General features: G+C 43.6%; 1 protein-coding gene across 1 annotated transcript in view; it reads left to right on the forward strand.

Annotated features, from left to right (window-relative positions):
* Positions 1 to 476: 476 nt before the first annotated feature.
* The window catches only part of SLC35F4 (solute carrier family 35 member F4), a 38,786-nt gene continuing 18,396 nt past the window's right edge, over positions 477 to 20,866 (forward strand). Inside the window, exons 1-3 of the mRNA XM_035897526.1 lie at positions 477 to 552; positions 14,923 to 15,111; positions 18,970 to 19,267. Of these exons, the coding sequence (XP_035753419.1) occupies positions 477 to 552; positions 14,923 to 15,111; positions 18,970 to 19,267 (563 nt within the window). The remainder of the gene's footprint in view (positions 553 to 14,922; positions 15,112 to 18,969; positions 19,268 to 20,866) is intronic.

Below are 20,866 nucleotides of genomic sequence, written 5' to 3' on the forward strand. Positions count from 1 at the left end.
GCTCTATAGGAGTTACGTTATTCAAAGTTTATTTAAAATAATTACTCTAATCAACCATAGATTGTCACAGTGTAAGGAACCAGAAAATTGTGTTGCGTAATTCCCTTGCAGTTGTCTAAGAAGCCTCCCGTCTGCTTTGCTAACACAGCTCAGATATTTGATGTGAAATCCTTGCTTTCATGCAAAGGGGCTGCCGCACTTTCAAGTTTACCAAGCGCGCTAGCTAATATGTGTTTTATCTGCTGCACTTAACAATGGAATGAAAGAAAAGTGTTAGCAGAGGTCAAGCATTGTTTGAATGTGTTGCAAATGGTTTCCCAGGGAAACAGCAAATCAGTACTCATAGCCTGCTGCAGCATCTCCAGAACAACATCCAGCCACCAGCCATAGCTCGGTGTTTACTATAGTACTCGGGACCAAACGCGATGCAGACTCCAGACGAAGTGAGCGTGTGAGGAGGAGAGCAATTTCAAAGGATGAAGAAACATTCGGCAAGAGTGGCACCATTACCGTCTTACAATGTTTCTGAATTAAATTCGCCCGTGCCAGACGGTAAATGCTTTTTTTCCTGTATATCTAACCCTAGGCAAGAATTTACTTTGCATGCTCCTCCTGCTCTGTTCCATGCAAAGTAACATGAACGTGTGTGTGTGAGCGTGTGTATTTTTAAGGTAGCTAATGCTTGGATAGCATTTTTAGCTTTTTAATATCATCTAGGGTTAGTACAGTTAAATTTCTATTGCTTGTGTACAACTGCTGCGTGAATGATTTCTGATGAAGAAACTAACGTTGAAATGCGAACAACTGATAAAGTTGCTGTACTTCAGTTCTGGCTTTTAAAATGATGTGAAATTATGTGTAATGTTATCCAATTTTCTGTAATATTTTAATACTGTGCTCTAGATCTATCTTTTTTGCTTTAGAGATAGAGGCACCAACTTTTTGTGCTTGCCGTCCCTCAGCTTGAGATAGCAGTTGTTCCCTTAAACTGCTTTTCCCCCCCTTATTTTCAGAACTGTCAGCTCTATAAAGCGATTCCTCCATACAAAAACCACAAGATAGAAATTGTGAAATCTGTTGTGTGCTCTCGATCGGACGCGGCAGCCTCATTCCTTGCAGAGCACATACCAACTTCGCATTACACTTCTGTGTCAGCTGGAAATGATGTGGTCCAGCATGAGGTATGACTGCGCTGGGAGCTCTGATGCAGGTATAAAGCTCGGCATCCTGAAAATAGACAGCAGGTCTATGTGCGGCGTAAATCAAAGGTCGACAGGCAAACTTCCATAAAATATTCCTAACGTTCAGGTTCAAGTTTTTGTTTTAAAAGTCTGGAGAAATCCCAGGCTTTAACTGCACTGTTGCAAGTTTGTTATATTCAGTGTCAGATGTTTTAAAGAGCTGAGTGGTACTTTCCGAAGTTGCTTGTTCTGCCAGGAACGAGCTCTTTTCCCACCAGGTGTGGTACGTTGTTAAGAACACTCGAGCCGTAAAATTGCAAGGTGTGTGCTGTCTCTGGTTTGAGCTGTGTTACGCCGACCAGCAATAAAAATGTGATTCCTTTTTGTGAGTTAAATTCAGCACTACATCCAGGACAAAAACAAAGCAAGAGTCACGGTCCGGTGCTTGTCAGCAGAGCGTGACTTCCAGTTCTTCAGTCTGCCTGGGTTGGACTGGCTTAAATTACGAACGGGGCTGGGTTTTGATAGAGCAGGCAATAGTTTGTGTCATTTTTCTTGGGAATGTATGTGTGATCCTGAGAATTCTGCAGGCGCGGTTGAAGGAGCTGATTGACCTGGCTGCCTGTGTGGGTCCATTGCTGTTGCACAGCTCCAGATTTTAGGATGTGTGAAACTGCAATTCGTACGCTCACCTACTTTTAAAGGAGCAGTGTTATGGCCGGGTGGGCTGGCTGGCTGCGCTGGTTAATGGGGCGATTTGCTGCTCCTTATTCCCCCAGAGCTCCTAGCACAGTCCAGGCTCATGTCACGCCAAGCGGTGAACGCAGCAGATTAAAGACTGTCCCTACCCCGTAGGGTCTAAGACAACTCGCAAGCTGTGGTTGCCTACAATTTAACCAGTCTGGCTGCTGTCAGGTGCCTCTGTTCAGTCCAGTCTTAACCTTCTCCCCATGCTGGGCTGCAACAGCAGTGTCAAATACTGCATTGCCTGTTTCCTCGGGGAGGGAAAATCCAGTCGTTGTAGGAAGAAAGGGCAGCAGACTGGAAGTGACTACATGACAGCACCTGTCAGATCCGACGGGCTGAAAATGGAAAGGTTCTTGCCAGGGATGAAGCTGGCCAAGCTGAACTAATACTGGACCCATACATTAAATGTGAGTGGGTGCAGCCAGTTTTACACATCAGCCAAGATTTTAGCAGGGATTCCCAAAGAATCCTAATGGGGTAGGGCAGCCAGCTTCCCAAGAGCACTGTGCCTGTCCCCCCTTTCCTTCCCAGGCATGGGGAGGGCACGTGGAAGAGATGCCACGCAAACTGGGCCCTGGGCCTGCGTGCTGGGAGGAGAATGGGAGCAATGACTTTATGTTGGCAGTTTTAAGGCAGTTCTGTGCGGTTTGTGGCTTCCCTAGATAGATATCTTCTGGTAGAACCACAGAAACTGCTGGCTCTTGGATGGTGGAGTGAAATCCAGGCAAGAAGACTCCTTCAGCAGTGAAGAGGCACCCGGGTGCTTGCAGGTCACTGGTCAAATACGCTGCTCACGTGGAAAGAAATGGAGCAGAGATGGCTGCCGACAAGGGCTGGTGTGTGGGCTGAGTGGTTCTGGAAGAGGTGAGGTGTGCATCACGCTCAGACCCACAACCACCAAATACTTTTGAGAACGTGTCTGTATCTTAGCCTGGCCAGCCCTCACTCCCCAGCCCAGCATCAGCTACGACAAGAGGACTGTATGTACGTGAGTGCCTGAGCCAGGGGGTTGTATGGACACTGCTTGGAGAAGATTTATCCCAAATGTGCCATCATGGAAAGGCAGGGGTGAGAGGTGAGTTGGAAGTATCTCCTGGGATTACAAAATGCAGCAGTACAGTGATACTTACTTTTGCCCCAGCTGCTTACCTGTAAAATGTTCTTTTAACCCATCTTTCCTCAAATGTGCTTAATCGGGCTCTAAGTCAGACAAGGAAATTGAAGCATGTGCTTAATGCACGTCCCACAGTGCCGCCGTGGACTGAGCCTGAGGCAGTCAGATTTGGGCTCATCCAGAGGCACCTAAATGTAAGCCTCGGTAAGTACTAAGAAAGTTGTCTGAGCTTCCTCAAGTCAGCAGGAGAGCTGGACACCTCTGAGAGGTGATTCATCTCCTAAGATTGGTATCTAAGGGCGCTGGAATGAATCACTCTCTGGAGGCACCCATCAAACAGGAGAGGCAATAGTTTGTGTAGGAGATAAATACAGCAATTTGATACTGAGTTGTGTGTCAGCGTGCTGACTGCTTTTACGCTCGGATCTTAGGAGACCCATGAACCAGCCTGGATTTATTGCAGTGTTTCTTGAAAGTAGAAGCTATATCGTAATTATTTAATAATGAGATGCATATGAGTGATTTCTGGAGTGTCCTGGGTCTAAACTCCTTTCACAACAACTTCATGTCAAAGTAGCCTCATGGCTTTCATTGAAGCCACTCTTGATTTACTGCAGAGAAAGTAAAAATGAGAGTTTAACTCAGAATCTGTTTCTTTTTGGAAATGTCACTAAATTTTAGCAATGACAAGGTTAATTTTCAAAGGATTGTTTTATAGGGATGCATAACCTTTTCTTTTGGAGTAAAGTGTAGAAATTGTGAAACTGTTGGATGCGCATCCGGTATAATTTATTACAAAGTTTGTAGCAGAGATTTTCTTTAATGGGATGGTGTGCAGCTTTGAATGAAATGATTTGTGTTTATTTGTTGTTCAGTCAGCGCTGGAGTGGTGAAAAGCTGGTCTGATCCCAGGCCAATGAATCTTGCAGTTGGCTTCAGTTGGTGTCGGGTCACGCATATCTGGGGAAAATAAAGTCACGTAGGTCTGTTGCAGCAGAGAATGTCCCTTTAAATGTGTGTTCGAGGGACACATTCAGAAGTTGTTATTGAGGTGGTGTCGTAGGGGCTGTTTATGTAAGCAAAAGCCTAAAATAAAGTCCTTGCTCCAGAGCTGCAATAAGGGGACAAAGGCTTCTAAGTCCTTGGGGGTTGTTCTGTCAGATAGGTGTGTGTCGGTTTCACCTGAATAAAAACATAGAATCCTAGAATTGTTTAGGTCAGAAAAGACCTTTAAGATCATCAAGTCCAACCATTAACCTAACCCTGCCATCCCACCACTAAACCATGTCCCTAAGCACCACACCTACCCGTCTTTTAAATACCTCCAGGGATGGGGACAACATAGAATCATAGAATGTTTTGGGTTGGAAGGGACCCCTAGAGGTCATCTAGTCCAACCCCCCTGCAGGAGCAGGGACACCGCTAACCAGATCAGGTTGCTCAGAGCCCCGTCCAACCTGGCCTTGAATGTTTCTAGGGATTGGGCCTCCACCCCCTCTCGGGGCAACCTGTTCCAGTGTTTCACCACCCTCATTGTAAAGAATTTCTTCCTTATATCTAGGCTAAACCTACCCTGGTTTAGTTTAAAACCGTTACCCCTTGTCCTGTTACAGCTGGCCCTACTAAAAAGATCTTCCCCATCTTTCCTATAGGCCCCCTTTAGGTATTGAAAGGCCATAATCAGGTCTCCCCGCAGCCTTCTCTTCTCCAGGCTGAACAAGCCCAACTCCCTCAGCCTGTCAACATCTGATGGTCCAGCTCCCTCCTCCTCACAGAGCAGTCTGGTGTGGAAGTACCCCCGTTGTCCTCCTTGGAGGCTGAGCCAAACCTCACTAAAATCAGTTAGTCATCCCAGGAAGTGCATCAGGGATTGGATCAGCCCCCATGAACTGGAGTTGTTTGCTGGCATGGGCTTAGCTTGGCTGGACACCGGGGTGCAATGTACTTCTGGGTGCCTCTCTGCTGCCCTCTTCTTCCTCTGAGGCACCAGGGCACCTTGGCTTGGCTTTCCCCAGCAACACTTAGACAGCAAGTTGCCCTCTGAGACATTCGTGGTGCGAGGGTTCTTACAAACTTTCACACGACTTCTTTGTGAGTGGCATAGGTAGTGGAGGGAGTGTATTTGGGTGCCTGGCCCTGCCCTTCCCAGGCTTCTTTCTGAATACGGTGTCCAGATGGGTAAGGAAGGAGCAATAAGCAGAGGCTCTTTGCATGGGGACAGTTCTGTGCTGAAGGGGGAAATATTCATACCCTTACTGGAGGTCAGTGTTTCCTAACTCCAGAGTTGTCACAGCAAAGTATCAGATTTTGACACAACGTTTGTTTTTTAAGCCAAATGGAGTTGGCAGCAATGTTTTCCGACAGCAGAATTCAGTCCAAAATGTTCCACTCCAAATGGATGTTTTAAATCTTTTTTTTTTTGTAGCTCATTGTAGATTGTTTTGTTTAGAAGTTGTAAAAGTTTTGATTTCAACACATAAAAATCATTCTTCGTTTGCAGCACTTTCTTCTACCTTCCTTCAAACTCTAAATATGCGATGTCACACCCAGTAACTTCAAAATATATGTAGCCAGAATGTTTCAAAACACATATTCCAGCTGCCAGTTCCATACAGATGTTCTCAAGTAAACTTTTTTCCCAAGACGTGTTCTGACACCCCCACACTGGTGCTGGTGTATTATTTTTGGTGTCAAATCAATGGAATTCCTTGTCAGTGTTTAAACAGAGGCAGTGATAAATTTGAGTTAAGCTGGAATGAAAATGGGGAAAAAGGTCTTCTTGACTTAAAGTGAGTAAGGAGGGAAAAAAAACCAGGGAAAAAATATTTCCATGCTTTTAACTATACTTTCAGTAAAATGTAGATGAACAAGTGGAACGAAGATTTGAACAGAGATTCGGGTTTTTTAATAATAGTCTTCATGTGTTTTGAGGAGGGGGTCTCAATCTAGAGCAATACAAAGAGGAGCCATTTACTTCAGTAAGAAACAAGTTGAGAAGGCCACCGGAGGTAGACCATTGCGCTCATGCATCAGGGCTCCCAAAAAGGCAGTCTGCAGGTTGCTTACAGCCAACAACGCCTTTATATGCTTTCTGCAAAGGTTTTTTTGGTTTGGTTTGTGGGTTTTTTCGTTTTTTTAATGGTTGCAGCTGTTGAACATTACGGATGTTGCAGCTTGGATTCATTTTGTGCTGCAGTCCCTAGTCGGAGGGTTTAGGACACAACATTGGATGCAGACCATGCACATCATATTCCCTGGTTTGCTCAGAAAGCATCCATCGTAGAGCAGGTTCTTCATAAGAAGAACATGTAGCTGATGTGCAGAAAGATGGCTTTACAGACCTGCGAGTGTTTATCAGGTTTTCATGCAGAAGCCAAGGCATCAAACATACAGCGATTAATCTGGGAACCCCCATCTCAGTGATCAGCAGCCATCTGTGGGGATTTGGGGAGATGAAAATCAGCCATTGCATGAGTAGATTTAAAGCTTTTGTGCAACTTATTTAGCAACTATTTCCCACTTCCCTTATCTCCAAAAGGTGAGTAATCATAAATCTATATATATATCTACCCATATGACCTGGTTGTATTGAGCATAAGTGGAAGCTCCTTGACTCTTCAATATATGTGTGTTAAATCTCAGTATTATTACTACTGCTACTTCTAACAGTAACATGGTGCATTTGCATGTACTTTGTGTACAGATCTCACCATCTTGCTGCTCCAAGCGCAGCCAGTGTGTACAAGTGCTACACCTCGTCTGGCTGGGGTCCTTCACAGACCTTGAAGTTTATATGAACACATCACTGATTTCATCTAGCAGAACATGTCAGGCACTGGGACAGTAGCATGATGTAGCTTCCATATTGGCCGTGCAGTCCAAAACCATCTTCTGTGTGGCAACCAAAGAAGCTGGGAGCAAATATACACTGCAGGTGCCAGGACCAAGTGGAATCCCATGCGCAGATGGGCCTGCCTAAACCAAAATTAGTTTAATTCTGAATTCTGTAAGTTGCCAGATCTCATAGTGTGAGGTGCAGATGCACTCAATTCCTTCTCTTTATATTTCTTTTGCTCACAACTGACTTTGGGGGTTGCAGTTGGCAGAGCTGGGCACATCTTTTCTTTTCGATTTAATGGTGCATCCTCAGTCTATCCAGTTATTGTCAGGTTTGTTTGCTGTTTATGTATTGGTTTCGATTTTTGTGCTTCTTTTCCAGATCTTAGTTGTAAGTCGAATCAAGGTCCACGGCCTTATTGTTCAGCAGTCTAGATCTTAAATCAGGACAAGTTAGCACCTTGGGACTAGGTCCCAACACCGTTGCCATCATAAAGCCAAGGAGATGCAGGGCTGGAAGGTGACTAGATGACCTCTAGGGGGTCCCTTCCAACCCAAAACATTCTATGATTCTATGACTTCGGGAAGTTATCTGTGTCATCCCTCCTCTATGGCAGAGTCACATACACCTTGAGCATCCCTGACAGGTATCTCCGTAATTTGTCTCTGCTGTGAGACCATTTTTCAAGCACTTCATGATCACAGAGCTTCCCTTCTGCCCGTGTGATGTGGGATGCGAGGGTGGTCATTCCCCAGATGCTGGATGGTGTAACAGGGAGAGTCGGCGGCACTGCTGTCACAGCGTCTGTGCCGATCTGGAGCGCAGTGCATTGGCGGTGGTCAGAGGAGTGGGAGATGGGAAGCCATGTGGGTGAGGTTTCGTACCTAAGCACAAGACATGACTGGTGTGTGCAGGGGACATTTTTTTGACTGTCTAACCTGGATTCCCTAGAATTAGGCTGGAACTGCTCATCTGGAAGGGTAATTAGGCGCAAGGGTGTAGAGTGACACATCCCTTGATCAGGCACTGAGTTAGCTTTAGGATGTGAAATTTAAGTTATTTACTCCCTCTGCTGCCTCGTTGTTCACTTTATTGCAAGGATAGGAGGGCACGTGGAAGTTGTTGAAATTTCTAATTGTAAGTGAAGTTGCTGTCTGCTGATTTGAAGTGAATGGTTGTGTACAGACACTGAAGGGATAATTGGCAGAAATTGCTGATGGATGTCACTGTTAAACTACAACAAAAATATCTTCTTTTTTGCTTTCTGCTCTTGACAATAGTTAATCATAGTACAAGAGAAATGCTGTACAACATCACTGAGTCATTTGTTTTTCATTAAAATCTGAAAATCTTTTTTTCCCCCAGGACAAAAAAAAAATTGATGTAACCTTCTCATCCTCTTCAGACATAAAATCTTCCAGAACAAGCAAATAGTAAATGAACAAGGCATTACCCTGAACAGACATACGTGCATAATTCTAATATACAGAGACCATTGCAGTGTCTTGAAAGGATGTGTTTAAATGGAGAACATTGTCTCCAAATGTCTAAGATGTGGTGAAATGATTGTTCTTCACTGAACAAGCGATGCTTATTCCTCAAACCTGTGTAGCACGCTGTCTGCAAAGACACCCTCCCTATTGCTTGTTTGCTTGGTTTTAGTAAATGTAATTACGGCTTCACGTCCTGAATCAAGCTGCTGGTTCTGAACTCATTAAAAGTTGGGGAGAGTTTGCCCTTCAGATTTTAAATTCACAGGCCAGCTGTTGTTTTCAGGTATGTCGGTGTGTGCTCAGACAGCTTGGCTGATTGTACTGAGTTGCTGTGAGTTTACACCAGTGTAATGGTGGGTTTGATTTTACAGGCAGTCCCTTTGGCTGAAATAAAATAAGGTATGGACCTAACTTTCCATTGGATTGATGGTGTTGGACAGCCCTGCCCCCAGTTGTGTGCTATCAGCAGCAAACAATCCAATTAAAGCCATGGCTAATCCAACCTAATGAGGTTTCACTGTGGTAAAACGTACAGAATAAGATCTCTTTGCCTCTACCAATCGCAGCGCAACTCAGTCCCCTTTCCTGTAGGTCCATGCGCATCTGATATTTCCCTGGCCACAAAATTCACATCGTCTTCTCCTTACTGTGCAGCATTAAGACCAGAATTTCAGTGCAAAAGTCTCCAGCCCTCACTATCACAAGCTGGCTGTTACCAACACGAGTGTGTGTACAAGCTGCTGGAAACAATAGGCTTGTGATGTGTGAGCGAGGCCGTCATCGCCGCGGATGCTCGCTCTAGCAGGTAACGTTGCGGTGTAAAAGAAATGTCAATTCTTTCACTGGTGCCCAATTTAGCAGGAACATTCAACTGACGTACTTTCCACATAACACCATACTGGCTTCTACCTCCATCCATCTGTCAAAACCCAGCAATTGTTTCTGCGGCAGTGGTATGAAGACATCATTTTGTCAGTGCAAAAACAATGACATATTAGGAACTGAGATTTTGAGGACACAGGAAAATAAGCGTATTTTAATACCGAATAAATAAAAGGTAGATTGTAGATGCCTTGACTGACATTTTGGAAAAGCCGGTCTCTCTCCTGACCACAGTGGTAGCCACAGGTGACCACTGCTCTACAGGGCTTTGGGAACATAATCCAAAGAAAATGTCCAGCTCATTTACATCACCTCTTTAACCATCAATTTAGTTCTGTAATCAAAAAAAGAGTATGTATTTTGGCGCATACCAGCAAGCCAGGTGTTGCTGTCTCTAAATAAGCCAACACTTTGTGTCGGCAATCCAGTGTCGTGAATGCACAGATGGCTTTCGGAAGGGAATTCAGTTACCTGTCTGAGAGATTCTATATTTCCGTCAGACCAATAGGTTAAAAAAGAAAAGAAAAAGAAAAAATAAATTCTGTGATGACCTGGCCATAAAAATTACTTCTAGGGCTGCATTTTTATGTTGCATTGATTATTTTACTGGCAGTTCATTCGATCCATTTTTAGTAACAACTTTTGAGACCAGAAAAGTTGTCCCAAATGAAATGGCATGGGGCTTTTTTGTATTCCAGGCACTGCTGTTGCATGCTAAATATGCCATATCCATGAAGATAATCTGAAAACAATTGATTTCGAACCTCAAAGCAGAATCCCTTCTTTCCATGCCACCTGCAAAATAACAGTGATTTTTCTAGCCAAGCTGAGGAGATATTTTCTCACTGTGTGAGCTGCGTATGGAAATCTGCATGTGAACAAAAAGCCAGAAGTCATGTGTTGCATCTTTCAGAGGGTCAAGGGTCAAGGGACCTGCACATAGTTTGCAGATGGATGGTGAAAATGGTTGTCAGGACAAGACATGTGCTGCCGGTTCCTGGACTGAATGGACACAGCAGCAGCAGTGCATGGTGTTCACCTCCTTCTGCAGCTGGGACTTGGAATGGTGTTCAAGAATGTGAAAAGGCATGGACTTCAGTGATGTTAATCATGTGGTTTAGGTTAGTCACAAGCATAATTACCTTGCTAAATGGAAGTACACTGGAATAAGTGTATAATAATTAATGCAAGACAAGGCCAGACTTTGTTAGAAGCACGTGGAAAGCCACAGGTTCCCCTTGCTGGTTTCCCTTTGGTCTCCATGTGCAGAGAACTGGCTTTACTTCTTTTTCTGTAAAGCATCTGCATTTGCAGGGAAAGGAAAAAGATTTGTTGAAACACAATAATAAACTAAAAGTAATCTTAAAAAATGGGAAAGAGCAGGGATTTGTGTTTATCCAATAATGAGAAGTCATCCAGATGGATTTGACTCATTAAGACATGCTTGATAGAATCATATGTGGTCCTTCCCAGTTCTTCCTCCCCTCCTTTGCCAATCCCATGGGCTGAGTGTTGCTTTGACACTTGATTATAACCTCTGAGTAATGAAGGAACACTTCTAGCAGCCAGATTTTTCCTATTTGTTAGGTTTTTTCCCAATCTCTTCCAGTAGCATTTCCTTAAAATATCAAATGATGCCCAAAATGTAGATTTGTTCTCAGCCTGTCATTCATCTCCTCTAACGCCACGAACTGTGTTCATGCTCAGCATTGACTGTGTCAGTCTACGGAAAGCGGACGAGGCTTCTGTACCCAGTGAGTTACAGATACCTCTTGCAACCTCTTACATCGAGGGGTCAGGTTAAAAGAAGGTTTGGTAAAGTAGTCAGGTAAAAAGTCCCACCCAGTGTAAGTATCTCTGCTCAGGACGGTTGCCCAGGGTCAGGTTGGATGGGGCCCTGAGCAACCTGGTTTATTTGAGTATGTCCCTGCTCACTGCAGGGGGGTTGGACTAGATGCCCTCTAAAGGTGCCTTCCAACCCAAACCATTCTATGATTCTATCATTCCCTGTATAGTCATGGGGAGATGCAGATAGTCCCAGGGCACTATTTTTGTCATCCTAAGGTTGACGTCTAAAATAAGTCAAATGAATCTGACCCAGGCAGTGTCACTCCTCCGTTTCTGTGGAGGAGATATATTATGGTGTATTATTTTTAGTGCATAGTTGCTTCTCCATTTGCACGTGGCAAGTCGTGGCAGCACCATGCTGTTGTCCCCTCTAGAGAGGACATGGTCTCACTACCTAAGACCATGAGATCTCCATAAGTGTGTGGGATTTATGAAGGTATGATGCAGCCCAGAAGGCCAACCGTACTCTGGGCTGCATCAAAAGAAGCGTGGCCAGCAGGTCGAGGGAGGTGATTCTGCCCCTCTGCTCTGCTCTGGTGAGGCCGCACCTGGAGTACTGCGTCCAGCTCTGGAGCCCTCAGCACAAGAAGGACATGGAAGTGTTGGAGCGGGTGACAAGACAAGGGGTAATGGTTTTAAACTAAACCAGGGTAGGTTTAGACTAGATCTAAGGAAGAAGTTCTTTACAATGAGGGTGGTGAAACACTGGAACGGGTTTCCCAGAGAGGTGGTGGAGGCCCCATCCCTGGAAACATTCAAGACCAGGTTGGATGGGGCTCTGAGCAACCTGATCTGGTTAGCGGTGTCCCTGCTCCTGCAGGGGGCTTGGACTAGATGACCTCTAGGGGTCCCTTCCAACCCAAAACATTCTATGATTCTATGATTCTATATGGAAGTTCAATGGAAAATGCTGCTCTTGATCCCTCTAAATTTGGAGGCTCTTAGTGGATCCCGGCTTGATAGCTGATAACTGCTGCGTGAGACGAAGAACTGGAGGTACGTGACTTCTGCCTTCCCTTCCTCTCACGTGGGGTAACTTTGCACACGTGTGAAGTTCCATTGCTGTGTATATGGTGATTTGTTGTCCTTGCTGCTGATACCAGGTTTGGATAAGTTAGCCCAGCATACATCTATTCACCTTCCCTGTCAAACTATATCCTTAAAATACGTTCAGATTCAGGAGCATTAGATGGCCCGGGCTTTCTAGCTGTAACAATGAAATACTGATAAATTGCCATGCTATCTGACTGCTTTCAAGCATGAGGGAAGAAGAATTCAGTAAATCAAGCAGTGACTTTTGATTAAATGCAATCTCTTGAATTGCAGTGTTGGTCTCAACTGCTGAGTTTCTCAATGTACAGGGAAAGATTGATGCTGCTTTGTTGTACCAGTTATAAATAACTCGGAGCTCTTTTTGCATGTGAGGAAAAATAGGTTTCCTTGAAATTTCGGTTGTGGATGATCTGCTAGACTTCTGCTGAGTGTAATGTGAATCTTGATTTTGTTCTAACTTATATCTGAATTGAGATGTAGCATGTGTCTTTTCAACTTAATGAAATCTCTTTAAATGATGCATATCAAAGTGAGCAGCGATTTGGGTCAAGGCACCTTGGTGGCTGATTCTCTGAGGACAGGCAGTCGGCAAACGCTTTCTGAAAATAAAACTTCTTTAAGCTGGGGACCTGAAAATTCGTAAGTGCCTTTTTGAATATCTAGCCCCAAAAGCACTGAGGCTGGAACTAACTTTCAGCTGTCAAATAAAGGCATTACGCTGTTTCTGGTGGGTTGAATGGCCCAGGGCTACCATTTCTAATATACTTTTCAACCTCAGAGTGACTTGCAAGATGTTTACAAAGTAGGTAATGTTATCCTTGTTTGTTACAAGTGGGAGGAGTAAGGCTTGGAGTTATGAAACAAGTAGAACAAAGTCATGGGGGGAGTTGTCTGGCTGTTAGGTCATGATTTCTCCATTAAAAAGAAAATACATGAAGGTGAATGGCTTTTTAAAGGTCTGAAATACCCAATAGGCTCTAAAAAGCTCTGTAGGGAGTAATGCTCATCAAAAAATGAAGAGATATGATACAGTGCTTAGGCATCTTGTAGATCTTAATCCTTCAAAATCAACTTTTGTGACTCTATGGTCATAGACTGTGACTTGTATACTGCACTGATTGAATTTGTAGAACTATGTGGCAAGGTGGGACCTGGACTTGGGCATCCTCCTTGTGTCAGAGTTCCCTCACACTGGACAGAGGAGAAAGGGAAGAGCATCTTTGAGAAAGATCATCTCTAGAGGGTTGGCTGCTGGTTCAGTTGCTTGTCTATTTGGTGGGTAAAAACTGACCTTGGGGGCTGAGAGGGGTTTTTTCTATATAATACCATTTTCTACACGTCTTCCTTTGCAATCTTTGTACTTAGACCTGGTAAATCAAACATAGCTTTAAGTTCATTGAAGGTTACATGAATCTTCTGAACTTCCTCTGGCAAAAGAATGTTGACTCGATTCATGCAGTCTCTTGAATCTTGAATACAGTTCTTGCTTTAGAGTATACTTCTATGATGTTTGACATGGGGTTATTTACACCTAGTATGCTTGAATGGCTCATGTTGCAACAACGAATGTTGCCCTCTGAGATGTCTGCCGTATTTGTTGCACATTTGGCACCTTACACATGGGTTTTGTGTCTCTTTTTGTATTCTCTACAAAGTGGAATAGGTGTGATTGTCAAATTAAATCCTTCCAAGTCATGGCAAGGTCAGTGGCTGCTCTGGGTATATGTGTCTTCTGTAAGTTTAGGTAAGATGGTCACCAGTTTAAGTAGCAACTGCAAAACGAGCGATGGGTGATCTCAACTGACCATGAACACACATTTTAACCTACCAAAATGGCCCATCATCTTGACTTTCTGAGAAGAGGACTCTCTTGTGCTGCTCGTGTATTGACCTTTTATACAGACGCCTTCAATAAATTTGGGAGTACATGCAAGATCACCAGGCTCACTCTGCCAGATTCCAGCACTGCACTCTTTTCTGTTGTTTGCTGGTTCTTAATCCAGTCCTTCAAGCTCTTACTCATAAGATGTGTCCTCACTGGCAAACTTTTCATCTGGTACCACTGGTATTTCTGGGACCTGGGTCTTGTCTTCTGCCTTGTGCCTCTATACAGCCTCTGTGTGAAATGCAGCATCTTGGTGTTGTCTGCACCTAGCAGAAGAAGGAAAAGCAACTTCTCTGAAGACGTGGAGATTCTGACTTAGTGCATGTAAAGGCTTAAAAATGGCGTCTCCAATGGTAGCAGAAGTCTTCATCCAAAAGACCTGTCAATGACCATGGCTTCATTCCATACAAGAGTCTCAAGGATCATTCTGGAGGATGGAAGGGGGAAGCTCTCCTCTGGAGAGGCTGTCACCACCGACCCCAGGGGTTCCTCAGCCCTCCTTTCCACCAAAGGGAGAATGGTGACCTCTCCTTTTGCCTGATGCAATGTCAGTGCTCAGGAAGGGGCCCACGTGAGTACAAATTCCTTTGCCTGTTCAGACCCTATGGATGGAGCTGTGGGGCTAAGAATATATGACAGCACAGGGCTCTCGTTTCTTCAGGGAAAAGTCTGGTTTTCATACAGCACCTTTTTTTCTATAAGGGGGGATTATTTACTTACTTATTTTCTTTATTCTGACCAGAGCTGAAACCTTGATTTTTGCAGTGTGCTTCCTTTCTCCCGCTGAATAGTTTGTATGCATTTCACTGACAGAATGTTTGAAAGCCCCGCTTTCCTCCAGAGAGTTTACAGCCAAACTGATGCAAACTCTTTCTTCTCAGGTGCCTCACGATCATCTGTCATCCAATGCAAGCCAGGAGGCAACTGCCCCAGCAGACACAGAGGCATGACTAGGCAGCTCTCCCCTCTATCTGTTGCTGAAGATTCTGCTGCTCCCATTCTTGAGCTGCAGAATCGAAGTCCCTCGGGAATCTGTCGGCACAGCAGAGTCGAAAGGCAGAGCAGATCAGGTAGGCATAACAGCCACGTTCCCGGCGTCACGGCATGCCTGTGAAAGGCCTCTTTCGTCTGTCTTTTGAAAGCTGGTGCAGAGTCCGAGCATGTTGACATTCATTTACCACGCTGCGAACAGTAAAGCCATATGAAAGTCCTTCCTGTACCCGTGTGCAAACTGGGGTTAGGCGGGAAGGAAGCAAGGATGGGAGGAAAAGGCCTGGGCCTCAGTAGGAACATGTAATGTGTTAGATATCTGAGAAATCGTAAGGCCAGTAGGCACAGAAGATCTTGAAAGGATGATTATCGTTAGCACACAAGTTAGTTTTTACAAAGTGGTTATGTTTCCTCAGCTTCAGCCTGGCCAGAGACCAGGACCCATAAGAGCCAGCCATGTTCCTTCTCAAAGACAATGACAATCTCAGCTGACACCATGGACGGTCTGATGAAGAGGAAGAGAAGGAGCAACAGGTGGAAGGATATCTAAGGAAGACCATCGCAGTTCAGATCATCGATCAGCTGCACATCAGGGCTTCCGTCAGGAATGTGTCACCCACTTTACTGCAGAATTTTAGGTCAAATGAACCTGTAGGTATGGTGAACACGGACTTCTTCACCATGATGTCCATCCATCACCAGCAGGGATGGGACAAGAGCAATTACTATATGCAATCACAGGCCTTTGAGTCTGCTGAATTGTACTATTCAGGAGGAGAGAGCCATTAAATGACTGAAATAATTTAACTGTCCAAGTTCTTTGGAAGACTGTCTGTGTAGATACTGTGAGCAAAAAGGGGAGGAAGATCAGGTTGGATCTCCCTTGCACCACTGGAACTGTGGGAGGTGAACCTTCCTCTTGTCACTTCACTGCTGATGGCAGCAAGAGTCAGCCATTTTCTTCTTGTGTTGGAAAATGGAGGGATCTCGTACTCCAGGAGTACTCTTTCGATGGAAACCCTCAGGAAAATACTGGAGGTGATTACTGCTGCAAAGAGTGGATGAGACAGCATTTTGCAGTAAAGATCATACCTAAGATACCAGAAAACCAATTTATTCTCATTTTTGCAGGTATCAGGCTGAAATAACTCTGTGCATGCTGGCACTAGGGTACATCCAAAATCAGAATCCATCTTCTCTGAGAAAGGACTTTAGTCCATTTGAGAAGAGAGTAGTGCCTTGACATCATACTCTTCTGAACATTTATTTTGCATTTTTTGATTTCCCTTTTTATCCTAATCCTCCTTTCCTCATCCGTGAGGTCTGAGTAGGACTGACCTGACAGGTAGATATAATATAAAGAATATTTTCAGGCATGTAGTTGCCAAATAGTCAAAACAATTTGGAAGAAAAGCTGTAGGTTTTGGTGTTCCTTATCACGCTCTTCTGAAAAATGAAAGCAAAAGGCTTTTCTCTTACCATCTTCTCACAGAGACATCACAACCAAGAATTACATTATAGACAAAAGGACCGTGCAGGGGTATTTCTGCTAGCTGCCTGTCAACACAGTTTGCCATTAACCAGTGCCATCTCCATGTGTCACCTGCTGTGTCATCCACATTCTTTCCATGTCATTTAATCCTTGTTGAGTTCTCATTTAATCCTTGTTGAGTTCTCAGATTGTTTCTGTGCTCTTGATAGGGTAAGGTAGGTTTGTTTCAGACATCACTAAATGCAGACACCAAGGATTTTTACCACCTTGCTAACTGTAAAATGCTACCTACCAACCACTTTGGCTGATCAATTTGTTTTATCCTCATTAGCATATCATTCGGTATCTGAACACAACTGCTGCTTTCTAGCTCAGTCCAGCCCCAGCTTCGTGACTTGGAAATCCTTAAACCTATTTAGTATGAATTGTGTGCCTGCTTGCCATGTGTCTTTGAGTTCAAGCCCTGTAATTCTTTTTAAAGATATTTCTTATCCATCCTTTTGATTCTTTGGCCAAGATTTAGGTGTGCACATCCTATGGATTTTGAAAGCAACAAGCTACTATGTCACTTTGGCTGGGGATCCTTCTCAATTTCACTTAAAATAACTGTAAATATCTAGTCTAGGGAGAGATAAGCACCTCCAGTAGGCTTAGATACATGAGGATGAAGTCAGCTACCGTCTCACCGCGCCTGTCCATTATCATTAAATATAAAGGGGCCCTAGACAACGTGTTTAGTCTGAATACACAATTATTTGCTAACTGCATTACATGGGATGAACCCTACTCATTAAGCACTTACAAAAACTCCCTACTGTACATTTAATCAGGCTAAAACTTCCATAGGTTTTTTAATCCAAGGTAGGACTTGCCAACAAGTGTAATGCTGTGCCTTTCCTTAACATTCAAACCTGGGACTGTAAAATCTAAGTTGAATGCTAATGGTAGTGTCATGCATAGTAACAGCAATTACGTAGTTATTTGGTAATTGAAAAATAGAAAGCATGCATAAAGGTGCTTTAGTCTTCTATCGTGGTGCGATTATTTTAACTGTTAGCTGAAGAAGGACTAATTGCATGGTAGTTTTGCTTAGCGGGAAAACCTGCAAATGGATGTTACATAATACATTCTTTTTAAGCCCTTCTGACTTGCAAATAAACTGTAATTTACCTTTTAATAGAAGATGTCAGTCATTATTAGTACCATAAAAATATCTATTTTCTCTCAGCAGCCAGAGAGAATGCTAAAATGATGCTTGCCTTTTCAGAGCTGTGCCTGATTATCCCCTGCATGTTTTTAATAAACCTGTAATTTTATTTAAATTCTTGATTCACCACTAAACAATGGAGGCACTGAATACTGATTATTTTTAGGGGAAAAATAGAGCATACAATTACAATTTCAAAAAGCTTCATGCCCTGGTTAGGAAAATTCTTGATTGCAAATGCACTCCCTGCTATGATGAATCGGTTTTTAAATGTAATGTTGGTCTAATGTAATAACTTTGAACCTCAGATTGACATTTCTTTATGGCTCTAGCAGAAACAGTAATATAAAAGGAAAGTAAACCTGAGTCTGAAAGGGTGCCTTTTTCACGTTTAAGTTGAATGTAGGACAGCGTATGCTCTCACTGCAGTGGATCTGCAGTTGGACTTGATGTTGGACTTTAACGGTTGGACTTGATGATCTTAAAGATCTTTTCCAACCTAGACAATTCTATGATTCTATGATCTATAGCTTCTGTTAACATGAACAGTTGTATTGTTTCTTAGGTATATCACATCATATGTTGATGCGACAGATAATTGGTGGTAATAGTTGAGAATAGCTGCAGGTCAAGATTTTTAGAAGGAACTCCTGTTTCTTCTATCAAAGCGATGTGGTATGGTCTAATGGGGTAAATGGTTGGAGCTTAATGCTGCGACATAAGCTCATGGGGCAACAGTGTTAGTGCTTCTCAGTATCCACTGTGGTTCACCAAACTGTTTCTTTTTCCCCTCCCAGCTTGCAGATAAAAAAACAAAAAAAGTGATTCTTGAGTTAAAATCTTGAATGATAACAACTTGTTCCTGGCTTCAGATGTACAGGCTCAGAGAGCTTTTATGTTGCACACAGGCACAGAAATTGCCTTTATAATGTAGTTGGTTCCAAGGGATGTAGCTCTGTTCTAGAGGTTTGGCTGACAGAAGAAAAGAAAAGCTGATAAAGCAAACAGTGGCAACAGCTTAACCATAATGCTGCTACCTCAGGTCTCTGCATTGTGTTTGTATTTTGTTCCTGCCCCCTTGAAATGACAAAGACGGTATTACTGAAGTATTTCTGTGCAGGATTTCAGTGTTTGTGGGGAATAGAGGGATTTTAGGGAGAAGGCAAGAATTGTTTTGAATGCGTTCATTATGTGTACAACTCTTCTCTTTTTCTGGTTATTTTGGTTTTTTTTTCCCAGGAGAGGAAGGAACACAAACGCACACGGAGAGCAGCAGCCAAGAAGCTGAAGGACAGACACGATGCCAGTCTTGCACATCCACATTTCTCAAGCTTATCTGGAGGTTTCTGATCATTTTGTCTGTCTCTTCCTCCTGGGTCGGGACCACGCAGTTTGTCAAAATCACGTATGAGACCTTTGACTGTCCTTTTTTCATGACTTGGTTCTCAACAAACTGGAACATTATGATTTTCCCCATTTATTATTCTGGGCACCTAGCAACTGCGCAGGAAAAGCAGTCTCCAATCAAAAAATTCAGGTAGGCTTTATCGTGGCAGTATCCCTTTAAAGAACCTTATTTCTGTGGTCTGAGATCCCTGTGCTTCTCAGTTTGACCCATGGTGTCAGAAGGCAGAGGGAAGGTCATGCTGCAGAAAATCTCATTCATAAATAGCTTACAGAAGGCTAACAAACGAATGATACATGCTTGAATAAATGGATAATTGATTGTTAGAGGGATTTTTTTATTGATATAAAAAGGTCAATTTGCTTATAATCTTGTTATTATATTATCTAATATCTCTATATTTTGTGTTCATCTCTGCATCAAGCTTCCACTGGCCGTTATTTAATCTGTTCTGTTCCATTTAAGATAGAACGGTAGCGTAAAGTCCAACCAAAACAACTCATAGTTGAGAAGGTGCTCAAAGGAGGTGATTTCCATGAGGAAGACCATGGCTTGTGCTCTGCAAGAATAGCAGGATGAAAACTGTGCTTTCCTCCTCCTGCTGGATCATAGCATGGAGGAAGATCATCCTAGTAGCCTTCTCTGCTCTCTTTTGCACATGGTAGGAATTAAACCCATCTTCTTTGAGGCTCCCTGTGGAAATACATCTTCCTCTGTCTTGCGAAAGCCAGGGGAAAACGCCTCTCTGACCCACCCCAGCCTTTCCTTATGCCATGTGGCTGCGTGTTGTAATTGAAGTCAACCTCAAGTGCAAAGGAGTCCATAGTACTAACAACTATAACATTGGTCTGCAGGGGTGGAAATTTATACATCCCTCTTCAGTAGCCACTGTGAAATCATAGAAATAGAAGGTTGCAGGGGAACCCAAAGAGATCAGCCGGTCCAACTACCAGCACTGCAGCAGGACCAGGCTGGCTTAGCTTCACCCTAGCCATTTGTTAAGAAAGCTGTATCTAACCTGTCCTCAGGGCTTGGAAGTACCCCCAACTTCTGGGACAATTCATTTCACAGTTCCTCCTCCACTTCCATTACTCTACCAATCTGGCAGCGAAGTAGAAGCTGCTTTAAAGGATAGAGCTAAATTCAGCTTGCCACGGGATAACACACCTTGCCCATGGAGGGAAGAAATTCACAGGATAATTTTGAGCTGGGACCCAATTCTGTTACTCCAGTGCAGACTTGCTTTGGAAACAACCTTACTGACTTCAGCAGAATTGTCTGTTCTGCAAGGTATTAACCAGCGGGTGGCCCGTACCTTGTTCCCGCTGACAGAGGGTTCAGCCCAGCTGTCATTGAGCACACAGGGAATTCAATTTGTGACTGTCAGGCTGGAGAGTTGCAGGGCCAAATTCTTCCCTTGCCTGCTTTTGCCAGGATCTGGGATGTAATTTGGCCCTAAATTGTCATTTCTGTCAAATCTGCGTGACTGAAATTGAACAGTTGCACTTAATTAACTGCTTCTCTGAAAACCCTGGTGCTTTGTACGTTAATGATGCCTTCATTCAGATTCTTGCAGGAGTATTTGTGAGAACATTAACAGTGTTGGCGTGGCGTCTGGGTACGGGGCAAAGAAATAACAAAAGCACAGCAGATAAGGAAGAAGGTGAGAATAAATATCCCTGCAGATAGATCCTCTGCAGTTAGTTGGTTGATTACATATCCATCAGAGCA

This window comes from Egretta garzetta, unplaced genomic scaffold (genome assembly GCF_000687185.1).
Source record: "Egretta garzetta isolate BGI_Z169 unplaced genomic scaffold, ASM68718v1 scaffold647, whole genome shotgun sequence".
NCBI classification, from domain to species: Eukaryota; Metazoa; Chordata; class Aves; order Pelecaniformes; family Ardeidae; genus Egretta; species Egretta garzetta.